Source organism: Pan troglodytes, chromosome 7 (genome assembly GCF_028858775.2).
Source record: "Pan troglodytes isolate AG18354 chromosome 7, NHGRI_mPanTro3-v2.0_pri, whole genome shotgun sequence".
Taxonomy (NCBI): domain Eukaryota; kingdom Metazoa; phylum Chordata; class Mammalia; order Primates; family Hominidae; genus Pan; species Pan troglodytes.
In genome coordinates this window covers 64,406,228-64,419,375 of record NC_072405.2, presented here as the reverse complement: position 1 = coordinate 64,419,375, position 13,148 = coordinate 64,406,228, and the positions used below count along the sequence as shown (strand labels likewise).

The 13,148-nt window shown below is 43.5% G+C and overlaps 1 protein-coding gene across 3 annotated transcripts in view; it reads right to left on the bottom strand.

Annotated features, from left to right (window-relative positions):
• Window positions 1-478: 478 nt before the first annotated feature.
• Window positions 479-13,148, bottom strand: part of TGS1 (trimethylguanosine synthase 1) — a 54,218-nt gene continuing 41,548 nt past the window's right edge. For all 3 annotated transcript variants that reach the window (XM_016959490.4, XM_016959492.4, XM_016959493.4), the window contains one exon: window positions 479-1,339. In XM_016959490.4, coding sequence (XP_016814979.3) covers window positions 1,217-1,339 — 123 coding nt within the window. In that variant the 3' untranslated portion in view covers window positions 479-1,216. The remainder of the gene's footprint in view (window positions 1,340-13,148) is intronic.

Genomic DNA, 13,148 nt, shown 5'->3' with positions numbered 1-13,148 from the left:
CACTCCAGCCTGGGCGACAGAGCGAGACTCTGTCTAAAAAAAAAAAAAAAGAATGCTACATGAAGTTTAAAAACCAACAATATTTGGACAGATTTTGAAACTGCGAATTAATGAAAAAGTAATTTCACCTTTATTGATCAGCTCAGTTGCTACTGTACTGCAGAGCAATCAGATAAATTGTAAACTTTCAAGACACTAAAATTAGCATATTCCAACAAAGTTATTTATATAACAGCTGTTTTTCTAGTCTAATTTTCTAGTATTTATTGGAAATTCCCCAAATTTGTTTCAATTCTCTAATCTTATCCCAGCCAATATCATGTTCTGTTTAATGTTTAACACGCTCATATTATTAAAATATAGAAGTCCCAGGTCTAACCTTCAATGGACAAGAGTTGTATGTCACTATTTTTTTGCCTACTTGTAAAAATGACTGAACAAACTTTTTAGATGAATAATTAAGCAACACATATCCCTCTTGCTTTCATTGCCATTTTAATAAAAAAATATAAACTCCTATATTACAAAATATATTGCGTATTGATGTCACAATGGAAATTTTACAAACACAAACTTTATAAAAGGGTGTTAAGCCAATTCCAGATGAAGCAAAGACATGAAAACAGGAAAGTTCTAGAAAAAGTCTAAATAAATGTATTCATATTCTATGAGTGAAAAAGATACTTCAAAAGGACGTCCGTAAGGCTGGGCACAGTAGCTCACGCCTGTAATTCCAGCACTTGGGGAGGGTGAGATGGGGGGACTCACTGAGCCCAGGAGTTTGACACCAGCCTGGGCAACATGGTGGGACCTCGTCTCTACAAAAAATACAAAAATTAGTCCGGTGTGGCAGTGCCCACCTAAAGCCCCAGCTACTGAGGAGACTGAGACAGGATTGCTTGAGCTCAGAAGGTTGAACCTGCAGTGAGCTGTGATCATGGCACTGCACTCCAGCCTGGGCGGTAAGAGTGAGATCCTGTCTCAAAAAAAAATAAATTACAAAGGACTCATATATATTAATTTTGTATAATTCCTCTAAAGGAATTATTCAAAGATCTCAAAATATTTCACTGATATTTGAGTCCTGTAAGTTTCCATTTCATACGGTGATATAAGACCATGGGTAGAAAATATCAGTGAATAAAGGAAGACATGCCAAACGTCTCATCTGAATATTTTGACCACTCCATGATCTTTTGTCCTCACACTGCTGCAGTTAGGTTTCAGAGGCTGGTCTTCGAATTAGGTCCCCAAAATATGCAGTGATTGTCTTCAATTTGTTGTTAAGGAAGTTCTGTTCTATTTCCACTTGCCCTCCAGGCCCAGCTAAGGATGCCACCTAAAAAGATGAACAGAAGAAAGTCACACACACACCTAAGCATAATTTCAAAAGTCTTTCACTCGTACTGCTTTATCAAATAATAGGAAGACTCTGGCTTTTAAGTCCTTTGAATAATGAGGCATCTCAAATGTTCACTGCTACTTCCCAGGCATCGATGCAATATTTGGAGGTGGGAATACTTGTTTCAGATCCTTTTGATATTATGGGAAAGTTCATGGTGCTATGCTGTTGTATAGGACTTGAACTCTCCAATGACATAGCTAAAGAACTCAGAGGAAGAAAAAAATGAACAAATCCTTCCCAAACATCGGTTTATTAAAAATTTTTATTTTTATTTTTAAACATTAGAGGCAGGGTCTCACTTTGTTGCCCAAGCTTGTCTTGAATTCCTGGTCTTAAGCATTCCTCTCACCTCTGCCTCCCAAAGTCATGTTATTTATTTATTTATTTTGTTTTTTGAGATGGAGTCCTACTCTGTCACCCAGGCTGCAGTTCAGTGGCACGATCTCGGCTCACTGCAACCTCCGCCTCCCGGGTTCAAGCAATTCTCCTGCCTCAGCCTCCTGAGCATCTGGAAGTACAGGCACATGCCACCATGCCCAGCTAATTTTTGTATTTTTTTAGTAGAAATGGTGTTTCACCAAGTTGGCCAGGCTGGTCTCGAACACCTGACCTGGTGATCCGCTCGGCCCGGCCTCCCAAAGTGCTGGGATTACAAGCCTTTGCACCCAGCCTAGGTTTATTTTTAAAATATTATTACTATTTTTCTCACCTTCCTTCCTCCTCCTCCCCAGGTTTATTTCTTAACAAAAATATTTAAAGATTATTTCCCTTTCCTGAAAGACTTTGTCCTGTTCATCTTACCATCTGCATCTCACCCTCTCTCTCATTCATTCAACAGTATTTACTGAGTTCCTGCTACATAATCCTAGCTCTGATCCAGGCCAGGATCCCTACTCTCATGAGGAGTCTAGCCTCTAGTGACTTTTCCTTCTCTCACTGGTCTCCTTTCTTTTCTCCCACCTTGGATCACTTCTTCTACCTGTTGCCCTTTTGTGTATTTTAAATGCTTTCTACAACAATTGTGGTAAAAATACATTGCTCTTTATGAGGTCTACTAGAATATAGTGACTAACTCCTTTATTAGGAAGCTGAAAGCATTGCTCCCTCCCCACTTCCACAGTTAGCATCAAAAGGATGCTAGCCAAATGACCAGCATTTGACAGGGGGATGGGGGCAGTTAGCTGCTAAAGATTCTTTTGTTCCAAGACAGTAATGCTTGCACTCACCTTGGTACATTGTAAACTAGAAATGTTTTACCCTAAGTTCTTATACAGATAAGGTTTTGTTTTGGTTCAGTACTTTTTTCACCCAACCTCTCAGAAATCTTTTAAATAGCAAATACGTTACTTTCTAACTCATGATTACTTCACCAGAGATCAGTTTTTCAGGGCAGTAAGAGGAAAGATCAAGAGAAGGGAGAATGCAGTGGAGAGCCCTGGCAATCAGAGAATAGAAGACACAGCAATAGAAAAAAGGACACCCAAAGTATTAGGGACAGGCATAAACAACGAGAAACAAGCATTTTCTGTAACTGTAATCAGCAAAATTATAGTTGTGTATTTTGTAAAGAGAGGCACTCAGTCAGTATGGTTTGGTTTTAAGGGTTGAGAGAATGTAATCTCAGTGGTATTATGCATACCACCCCAGCTTCTGGTAGAAGGGAAGATTTATTGTGCATTTCCATTGAGTATGTAAAAAGTCAGACACAGAAATAGGGAAGAAGCAACCAGTCATTCTATGGTACATTATTATGTGAAAATAAGTCAAATACAGTATCCCTTATAATGATTAAGAGCACCACCCGTACTATTTTTTTTTTGTAAGGAATACTTAAAGTAAAACTAGAAATTTAAAAATAGCAAAGTAGTCTCAGAGTAGCAATTATTAGGAATAAATGTTTTAAATTCTATTTTGGTATCTTTATGCCAGTCTGGTTTTTTTACAAGAAAGGGCAAAAAAAAAAAAAAAAAAAAAAAAAAAAAGGTATTTTGTCTTTAGCCAATAAAAGGCATTTTGAACAGTTTATCATTTTTTCACAATAATTTTTCTTTGAGTTGAGATATAACTCAAATGTAGCATTTCTGCTGTGCCCTTTAACAAATAACTTAAAAATCCCCAGTTCTACCAATAATTTGCTGCATTAATTTAAAAAGCCATTTTTAGGCCGGGCGCTGTGGCTCATGCCTGTAATCCCAGCACTTTGGGAGGTCAAGGAGGGTGGATCACGAGGTCAGGAGATCGAGACCATCCTGGCAAACAAGGTAAAACCCCGTCTCTACTAAAAATACAAAAAAATTTGCTGGGGGTGGTGGCGGGCGCCTGTAGTCCCAGCTACTCGGGAGGCTGAGGCAGGAGAATGGCGTGAATTCAGGAGGCGGAGCTTGCAGTGAGCTGAGATCGCACCACTGCACTCCAGCCTGGGCGACAGAGTGAGACTCTGCCTCAAAAAAGAAAGAAAGAAAAAAAAAAAAGCCAATTTTGTTGTTGTTAAGAAAGCCATTAAAATAGGCTTTTTTTGGCTTTCTAAATCCGAAAAATATGAATACTGTCTATCTCCCTAAAAGAGCATTTTAAAGAAAAGAAAAACCATTTCTGAAGTTTACTTGAAAAAAAATAAAGGTACTATAAATATAGTTATTATTATTATTATTTTTTGAGATGGAGTCTCGCTCTGCTGCCTAGGCTGGAGTGCAGTGGCGCGATCTCGGCTAGTACTGCAAGCTCCGCCTCCTGGGTTCATGCCATTCTCCTGCCTCAGCCTCCCGAGTATCTGGGACTACAGGTGCCCGCCACCACACCCGGCTAATTTTTTGTATTTTTAGTAGAGACGGAGTTTCACCGTGTTAGCCAGGGTGGTCTCGATCTCCTGACCTCGTGATCCACCCATCTCGGCCTCCCAAAGTGCTGGGATTACAGGCGTGAACCACCGTGCCTGGCCGATGGTTATTATTTCTTATATAAGCCATAAATAGAATTCCATAAAAACCAATTTCTGAGAAGGTAGGGTAGTTTTGTTTTTTAAAATACCTTTCAGAGGGTTGTCTAGATGTGGGTGCTTGGGATTAAAATAAAAAACGGAGGTAAGATGGGAGTTTTCTCAAAAATCATGAGTTCTGAAGTCTGTGCAAAAGAGTTCATAAATTACTTTACTCAATAACTATTATTGAGAGCTTATAGGTATCTGTTCTAGGCAGTGCAGTATAGCAAAAAACAAACAAAAAATCCCCACCTCCATGAATTCTACATTCTGGCTGGGAGAGTCAGGTGATGGACAAATAAAACAAATATTGTTCCTGATAATGGAGAAGGTGGTGTATCTATGTGACAAAATATAGTGAGAAAACTCTTATATACTTAGTGTTTAGAAACAATTTTTTTAAAAAAACTTAACATGTTACTTTCAAGTGTTCTGATTGCGAATAATTTCTAACTTTAGCCTTTTTGTACGTTTTCACATTTTCACAACTACATATATGTTAAAAGTTAGAATTTTGGAGTTGGAAAGACTTCTAAATTTAGTAGTTCAAGCAAATAACTTTGCTTCAGGCAAATTTAATGAATGCCATTAATTTCTAGCTGTCCTTATTTTTCACTAGAAGGTTTAGCTGACAAAATATTATTTGGTTCCCTCCGCTTTCTTAGAATTTAGTAAATTGTGAGAGGAAGAGAGGGTAGGAAGGACAGAGAGAGGGAGAACGGCAGGTACAAACAGATAAAGATTAGCAGCTCTGGATTACTTTCCACATTTTTGGCATATTACCTAAATATATTAATTTTACCAAAATAAATCCCAATTAATTTGGACCAGAACTAGAATTAAGGACTGAACTCTTGACTAGATTTGACATCAGGCAGTAAAGCTGTTCTTTGGGGACTGGCAAAGGAGAAACAGAAAAGATCACAATGAAGGTGTTAAAGCACAGAAGATTTAAGCATCAAATAAAAAGGTAAACATTCAAAACTGCACTTTTTTTTGTTTTCTTTTGTTTTTTGAGACGAGTCTGGCTCTACCGCCCAGGCTGGAGTGCAGTGGCATGATCTCGGCTTACTGCAACCTCTGCCTCCTGGGTTCAAGCGATTCTCCTGCCTCAGCCTCCCGAGTAGCTGGGATTACTGGCGCACCTGGCTAATTTTTGTATTTTTAGTAGAGACAGGGTTTCACCATGTTGGCCAGGCTGGTCTCAAAACTCCCGACCTCAGGTGATCCGCCCGCCTCGGCCTCTCAAAGTGTTGGGATTACAGGCGTAAGCCACTGCGCCTGGAGCAAAACTGCATTTTTTCAAGAGAAACTGGATTTAAAGTAAAAGTGCACGATAACCGAATGAGAGAAAATAACCTCCCAACTGCATCCTACTGGAAGAATAGATAATAATTACTAATGACAGATACACTTTATTAGAAGAAAGACACAGAAACATCAGAGCGCTGAAAAATGCCCTATTACTACATGGAAGAGATTATATCTATGATACGCAGAAATGTGGTTAGAAGATAATTGTACCAGGTAAAAATAAAGAGCATTTTATGTGGCCTTCAGATCTGTGTCAAATACAATGCTAGCAGCAGCAAGCATCTGAAATACTGGCTGTGACTACAAACCTAATGTCACACAGGCCAAGAAAGTGCTTTGCCACTAGTTATTTTTGTCCCTCTTTTCTTTTGCTAGATCCAACTAATAACCACATGAAAATAAAACAAAGTTGGCAAAACATTTCTGGTAATTAAAAGTTCTCTGGGAGGTGAAAGAAGAAAATATTTTTTAGTCAGCAGAAAATCAGGCATCATTCAAACTTAAAAATATTCATTAAATTAGTTCCATTTCTCTGCACATGGTAAACAGAAATGAGATTTCTATGCTTCAGTAAATAAATCTTAAAGCCACCATCATCAACAGGAGCACCTGGTGGCAGGTCAAAAAAATTCTCCCAGGCAGCCAGGCACAGTGGCTCACACCTGTAATCCCAGAACTTTGGGAGGCTGAGGCAGGCGGATCACCTGAGGTCGGGAGTTCGAGACCAGCCTGACCAACATGGAGAAACCCCGTTTCTACTAAAAAAAAAAAAAAAATTAGCCGGGCATAGTGGCATATGCCTGTAATTCCAGCTACTTGGGAGGCTGAGGTAGGAGAATTGCTTGAACCCGGGAAGTGGAGGTTGTGGTGAGCTGAGATCAGGCCATTGCACTCCAGCCTGGGCAACAAGAGCGAAACTCCATCTCAAAAAAAAAAAAAAAAAAAAAAAAAAAAAAAAAAAAAATCTCCCAGGCATCACAAGCTAACCTACACTGGTGTCCTAAGAGGAGGCTACCAGGCCGGGCACGGTGGCTCATGCCCGTAATCCCAGAACTTTGGGAGGCTGAAGTAGAAAGATTGCTTTAGCCTAGAAGTCCAACCTGGGCAACATGGTGAAACCCTGTCTCTACAAAAAATAAAAAAATTAGCCAGGCATGGTGGCCCATGCATATGGTTCCAGCTACTCTGAAGGCTGAGGTAGGATTGTTTTAGCTTGGGAGGTTGAGGCTGCAGTGAGCTGTGATCATGTCACTGTGCTGCAGCCTTGTGGATAGAGCGAGGCTCTGTCTCCAAAGAAGAAAAAACCCCACCAAAACCCAAAAACAACCAGTTCACTAAGCTCTGTCCTTCACTCATTCTCAGAACCAGATACTGGAAACATGAAGACTGTTCAATTCAACAAATTACAGAAAGCACAGGCTATCAGCACAGGACTGGCAGGTAGCACTATGTGTGGCCCAGAAGAGCTGGATATCCCTCTAATTTCTATCTCCATCATTTACGGAGAAAAGTTACCCACAGTAGTGAAGGAGATACAAGCTATATTTAGAAGCATTTCAGCAAAGCTGCATTTGTGTCTTCCCAAGTCAACTATGAGGCCAATCAGTTCCACAACCCCTCTAGAGCATGACAATATATATGGTTTAAGAACAAACGATTCTACTCTAATTGTGCAGCAGCAAACTTCCCAAGGGAAAAGCTGGCTAGTAAATATTAGGAACTGATCACATATTTATGCTGAATTGCAGTGTATGATTAAGCACTGATTTCACCAAGAACAGAGTTGGTCTAGAAAACTGGGAATCAGGCTGGGCGTGGTGGCTGACACCTGTAATCCCAGCACTTTGGGATGCTGAGGTGAAGAATAGCTGGCCAACATGGTGAAACCCCATCTCTACAAAAAAATATAAATATTAGCTGGGTGTGGTGGTGCACACCTGTAGTCCCAGGTACTCGGGAGACCGAGGTGGGAGAATTGTTTCAGTCTAGGAGGCTGCAGAGAGCAGTGATCACACCACTGCCCTCCAGCCTGGCCCTGTCTCAAAAAAAAAATTGGTAACCAGTTACTGAAAGAGTCAAATTCTACTTATTGCTCCAATCTCATGGTGAGCTAATATTGTGATAACAGATAAATCTGTTTCTTCTTGGTAATGAACATTGTGTCAGTGGGAGACAGCAAGGTGTAATAAGACTGTCGCTGTGTGGCAGAATGACCAGGCAAATCACCATACCTCCATAGCCTTCAATGAAATCAGGTGCTCCAGAGACACACTGCTCCAGAATGTCATGAGGAGTCAATGAAATGGCTAAGAGGACACTGTACACCCTAAGTGTGTGTGCCAGCTCCTATGCTGTAGATGTATAGTATATGAATGCAGGGTATTGTTAGTGTAGTAGGATGTATGCACTTGTGAGTGCTCTGAGTTGTAAAGGCTATTTTCAAGTAACTAGTTTGGTGTCTACTATTCCAACATGTACCAGAAGCCCAATCCAGTTCTTAGCCTTCTTTTTATTCTCTCATGCTTCTGGTTCCTAAACCTGGACTAATGTTCTCTCTACCTCTACGAGAGAGCTACCATTAGATTAGATTTCCACTATATTAACTTAATTCAGAAAAATTTGACACAAATTAAAAAAATCTAGTATTTAGAAACCAGTTAGGACCCAATCTTCTATTTATTAAATACACAGATACTATAACTACTTAGAATATTTGCAAAGAAATCTGTGATAAATTTTTATTGTATTTAGCCAAAACCACTACAAATGCTAATAAACTGAATTTAGTTATATTTAAAACATTTTCCACATAACAATATTACCTAATAGTTTTTCATATTTATTCAAATTCAAATTCAAGTACTTACATTATTCAAATACTTACAACTCTATTCTTATATATGGTAAGTTTTAGAAATATTACCTATAAATAAGTACCTCATTCCTATCGACCTATCTATCTATCTACTTACCTACCTACCAAAATAAAGTATTAGAAGTGACTGTTACAATGAGGAACACTTCCCTTCCTAGACATTAGAGAACAAAATATAAAAAGACATTTGGAGCCTCAAGTACTCTGCCAACTAAGGAGAGATGAGGGCCAGGCGCGGTGGCTCATGCCTGTAATCCCAGCACTTTGGGAGGCCAAGGCGGGCAGATCACGAGGTCAAGAGATCGAGACCATCCTGGCCAACGTGGTGAAACCCTGTCTCTACTAAAAATACAAAAATTAGCTGGGCGTGGTGGTGTGCGCCTGCAGTCCCAACTACTTGGGAGGCTGAGGCAGGAGAATCACTTGAACCCGGGAGGCAGGCAGAGGTTGCAGTAAGCCGAGATCGCACCACTGCACTCTGGCCTGGGCAACAGAGCAAGACTCTGTCTCAAAAAAAGAAATAAAATAAAATAGAGATGAATTCCATTATTAAATCTAACATCAATTTTATACTTAGCGTTTATTTAAGTATTAGTTAATTTGTAAACTTCTCTGCTTTATGAGGAAATAAAAAAGGTAGGATTTGCCTTGCCCAAATGTTACATGACATGTGCCTGGGGAAGCCATGGAAGGGTGGAGTATGTCTGCCAGACAAAGGCCAGGAATTAACATGATACAGTTCATTTTTTAAACTTAATTCTTAGGGATGTTGCTTAATGTTGCCCTGCTCTCTGTATTGGTAAGATACATACCATAACATAAAGATAAGTAACTTAAATTATCTTACCTGAAAAGTACAAACGCTATTGCTTTTCTGAGACTAGATGTTTTATGTCTAATTATAAAATTAAACAAGGATGAGAAGCTGCCATATCAAACAGACCAGCAGACTTCCTCTCTTCATTCCTGCCTTGGGCTAAGAGACAAGACTCCTTATGTCAGAGATTCCACCCACAAGGATTTCACACAAAGGTGGTGTTTCATAATTGCTGCCTGCATCTTCCTTTGGGAAGGACTAAGTCCTTGTCTGTTCAGAGATTTCCATCTATTAATATGTTCAATAGGTTTACCACTTAAGAGAGAAACCTTTCATGTTTGTGAAGCATGGTAGATCCAAAGCTAGAATTAGCTGGAATTTTCCGGCTGTCCAAGTAAAGAAAGAAAGGAAAGCATGGCAAGATACAGGCATCAAGCAGATAAAATATGCTTACTCTGGGCTTTTTGAATTGGATTTGAGATCCCAGCACTTTAGAAGGCTGAGGCAGGAGGATCACTTGAGCCCAGGAATTTGAGGTTGCAGTGAGCTATGATCATGCTACTGCTACTGCACTCCAGTCTGCGTGACAGAGAGAAACCCTATCTCCATAAATAAAATAAATAAATAAATAAAAATTAGTCCTTGGGTTTCAACAGCAATTTCAAGAGTAAGGTATATACCTTACCTCCAAAGAGCCTCTCATAAAAAGATATTTTTCTAAATTACTCAGTTCTTAGCAACAAATGCATGTCTTGGAATCATCTCCAAATAGAAAAAAGGAATAGAAGATTGAGGTAATAAGGGACCCAGGAAAACATTTCACTAGATACAGGAAACAATTAGCATCACCTCTTACATGGAAATATTTGAGATAAGTTGTATTTGTATTGAATCCATGCTGTTTAGGATGATATAAATATTACCTAAGAGTACAATCTCCCTGGATGGGAAATTAACTGTCCTTCATATGAGAAAAATGCAGCCTGAGTTTCAAACAGCAGACAGTGACACACTTGGGAACCCAAACCATTCGCAAATTCAGGTTGTTGTAACATTCTAAAAAAGTTCCTTAACAAAAAAAAAGTTAATTTTCTTTGCAACTGTGATTTCTCTCAATTTTTAGTACTGCCTCCTGTCATTAAAAAGGTCCTACATACGGATACATTTTCTTCATTAAAAAAAAAGTTGATTTCCCACTGTAATCTGATCAAAATTTGATAGCAAAAAAAATTAATACACTTGAAATCTCATCAGTCTTTCTTGGTTTCATTATTCCCTAGTGTCATTACTCCCTCTAGAGGCAAAAAACATGAATCACCAACTCCAATTCTGGAAAGTTTTTGAAATAAACCAAAAACACAAATTAAAAAGCTAACTTTCTCTTTGTGAAAGTGTTAATGTAACTAGAAAAAGTTAATCAGCATAAATTGCATGATAAACAGTGAATTTCCAGCCTCCCAAAGTGCTGGGATTACAGGCGTGAGCCACGTGCCTGGCCTGGTTTAATAGTTTTAAAATTTTGATATTCAGAGAAGGACTGTGTGGTAGATAGAGCTCCCTCTCCCCTCTCCCCTCTCCCCTCCCCCCTCTCCCCTCTTTCCACGGTCTCCCTCTGATGCCGAGCCGAAGCTGGACTGTACTGCTGCCATCTCAGCTCACAGCAACCTCCCTGCCCGATTCTCCTGCCTCAGCCTGCCGAGTGCCTGCGATTGCAGGCGTGCGCCGCCACGCCTGACTGGTTTTCGTATTTTTTTGGTGGAGACGGGGTTTCGTTGTGTCGGCTGGGCTGGTCTCCAGCTCCTAACCGCGAGTGATCCGCCAGCCTCAGCCTCCCGAGGTGCCGGGATTGCAGACGGAGTCTCGTTAACTCAGTGCTCAATGGCGCCCAGGCTGGAGTGCAGTGGCGTGATCTCGGCTCGCTACAACCACCTCCCAGCCGCCTGCCTTGGCCTCCCTAAGTGCCGAGATTGCAGCCTCTGCCTGGAAGCCACCCCGTCTGGGAAGTGAGGAGCGTCTCCGCCTGACTGCCCATCGTCTGGGATGTGAGGAGCCCCTCTGCCTGGCTGCCCAGTCTGGAAAGTGAGGAGCGTCTCTGCCCGGCCGCCATCCCATCTAGGAAGTGAGGAGCGCCTCTTCCCGGCCGCCATCACATCTGGGAAGAGAGGAGCGTCTCTGCCCGGCCGCCCATCGTCTGAGATGTGGGGAGCACCTCTGCCCTGCCGCCCCGTCCGGGATGTGAGGAGTGTCTCTGCCCGGCCGCCCTGTCTGAGAAGTGAGGAGACCCTCTGCCTGGCAACCGCCCCGTCTGAGAAGTGAGGAGCCCCTCCGCCCGGCAGCCACCCCGTCTGAGAAGTGAGGAGCGTCCTCCCTCCTCGTCTGGGAGGGAGGTGGGGGGGTCAGCCCCCCGCCCGGCCAGCCGCCCCATCCGGGAGGTGAGGGGCGCCTCTGCCCGGCCGCCCCTACCGGGAAGTGAGGAGCCCCTCTGCCCGGCCAGCCGCCTCGTCCGGGAGGGAGGTGGGGGGGTCAGCCCCCCACCTGGCCAGCCGCCCCGTCCGGGAGGCGAGGGGTGCCTCTGCCCGGCCGCCCCTACTGGGAAGTGAGGAGCCCCTCTGCCCGGCCAGCCGCTCTGTCTGGGAGGGAGGTGGGGGGGTCAGCCCCCGGCCCGGCCAGCCGCCCCGTCCGGGAGGGAGGTGGGGGGGTTAGCCCCCCGCCTGGCCAGCCGCCCCATCCGGGAGGTGAGGGGCACCTCTGCCCGGCCGCCCCTTCTGGGAAGTGAGGAGCCCCTCTGCCCGGCCAGCCGCCCCGTCCGGGAGGGAGGTGGGGGGGGGGTCAGCCCCCCGCCCGGCCAGCCGCCCTGTCCGGGAGGTGAGGGGCGCCTCTGCCCGGCCGCCCCTACCGGGAAGTGAGGAGCCCCTCTGCCCGGCCAGCCACCCCCTCCGGGAGGGAGGTGGGGGGGTCAGCCCCCGCCGGGCCAGCCGCCCCGTCGGGGAAGTGAGGGGCACCTCTGCCAGGCCGCCCCTACTGGGAAGTGAGGAGCCCCTCTGCCTGGCCAGCCGCCCCGTCCGGGAGGGAGGTGGGGGGTCAGCCCCCCGCCCGGCCAGCCGCCCCGTCCGGGAGGGAGGTGGGGGGGGTCAGCCCCCCGCCCGGCCGCCCCTACTGGGAAGTGAGGAGCTCCTCTGCCCGGCCACCACCCCATCTGGGAGGTGTACTCAACAGCTCATTGAGAACGGGCCATGAAGACAATGGCGGTTTTGTGGAATAGAAAGGGGGGAAAGGTGGGGAAAAGATTGAGAAATCGGATGGTTGCTGTGTCTGTGTAGAAAGAGGTAGACATGGGAGACTTTTCATTTTGTTCTGTACTAAGAAAAATTCTTCTGCCTTGGGATCCTGTTGATCTGTGACCTTACCCCCAACCCTGTGCTCTCTGAAACATGTGCTGTATCCACTCAGGGTTGAATGGATTAAGGGCGGTGCAAGATGTGCTTTGTTAGACAGATGCTTGAAGGCAGCATGTTCGTTAAGAGTCATCACCACTCCTTAATCTCAAGTACCCAGGGACACAAACACTGCGGAAGGCCGCAGGGTCCTCTGCCTAGGAAAACCAGAGAACTTTGTTCACTTGTTTATCTGCTGACCTTCCCTCCACTATTGTCCTGTGACCCTGCCAAATCCCCCTCTGCGAGAAACACCCAAGAATGATCAATTAAAAAAAAAAAAAAAAAAAAAAAAAAAAAAAAAAAAACAAAACAGTGAATTTCCT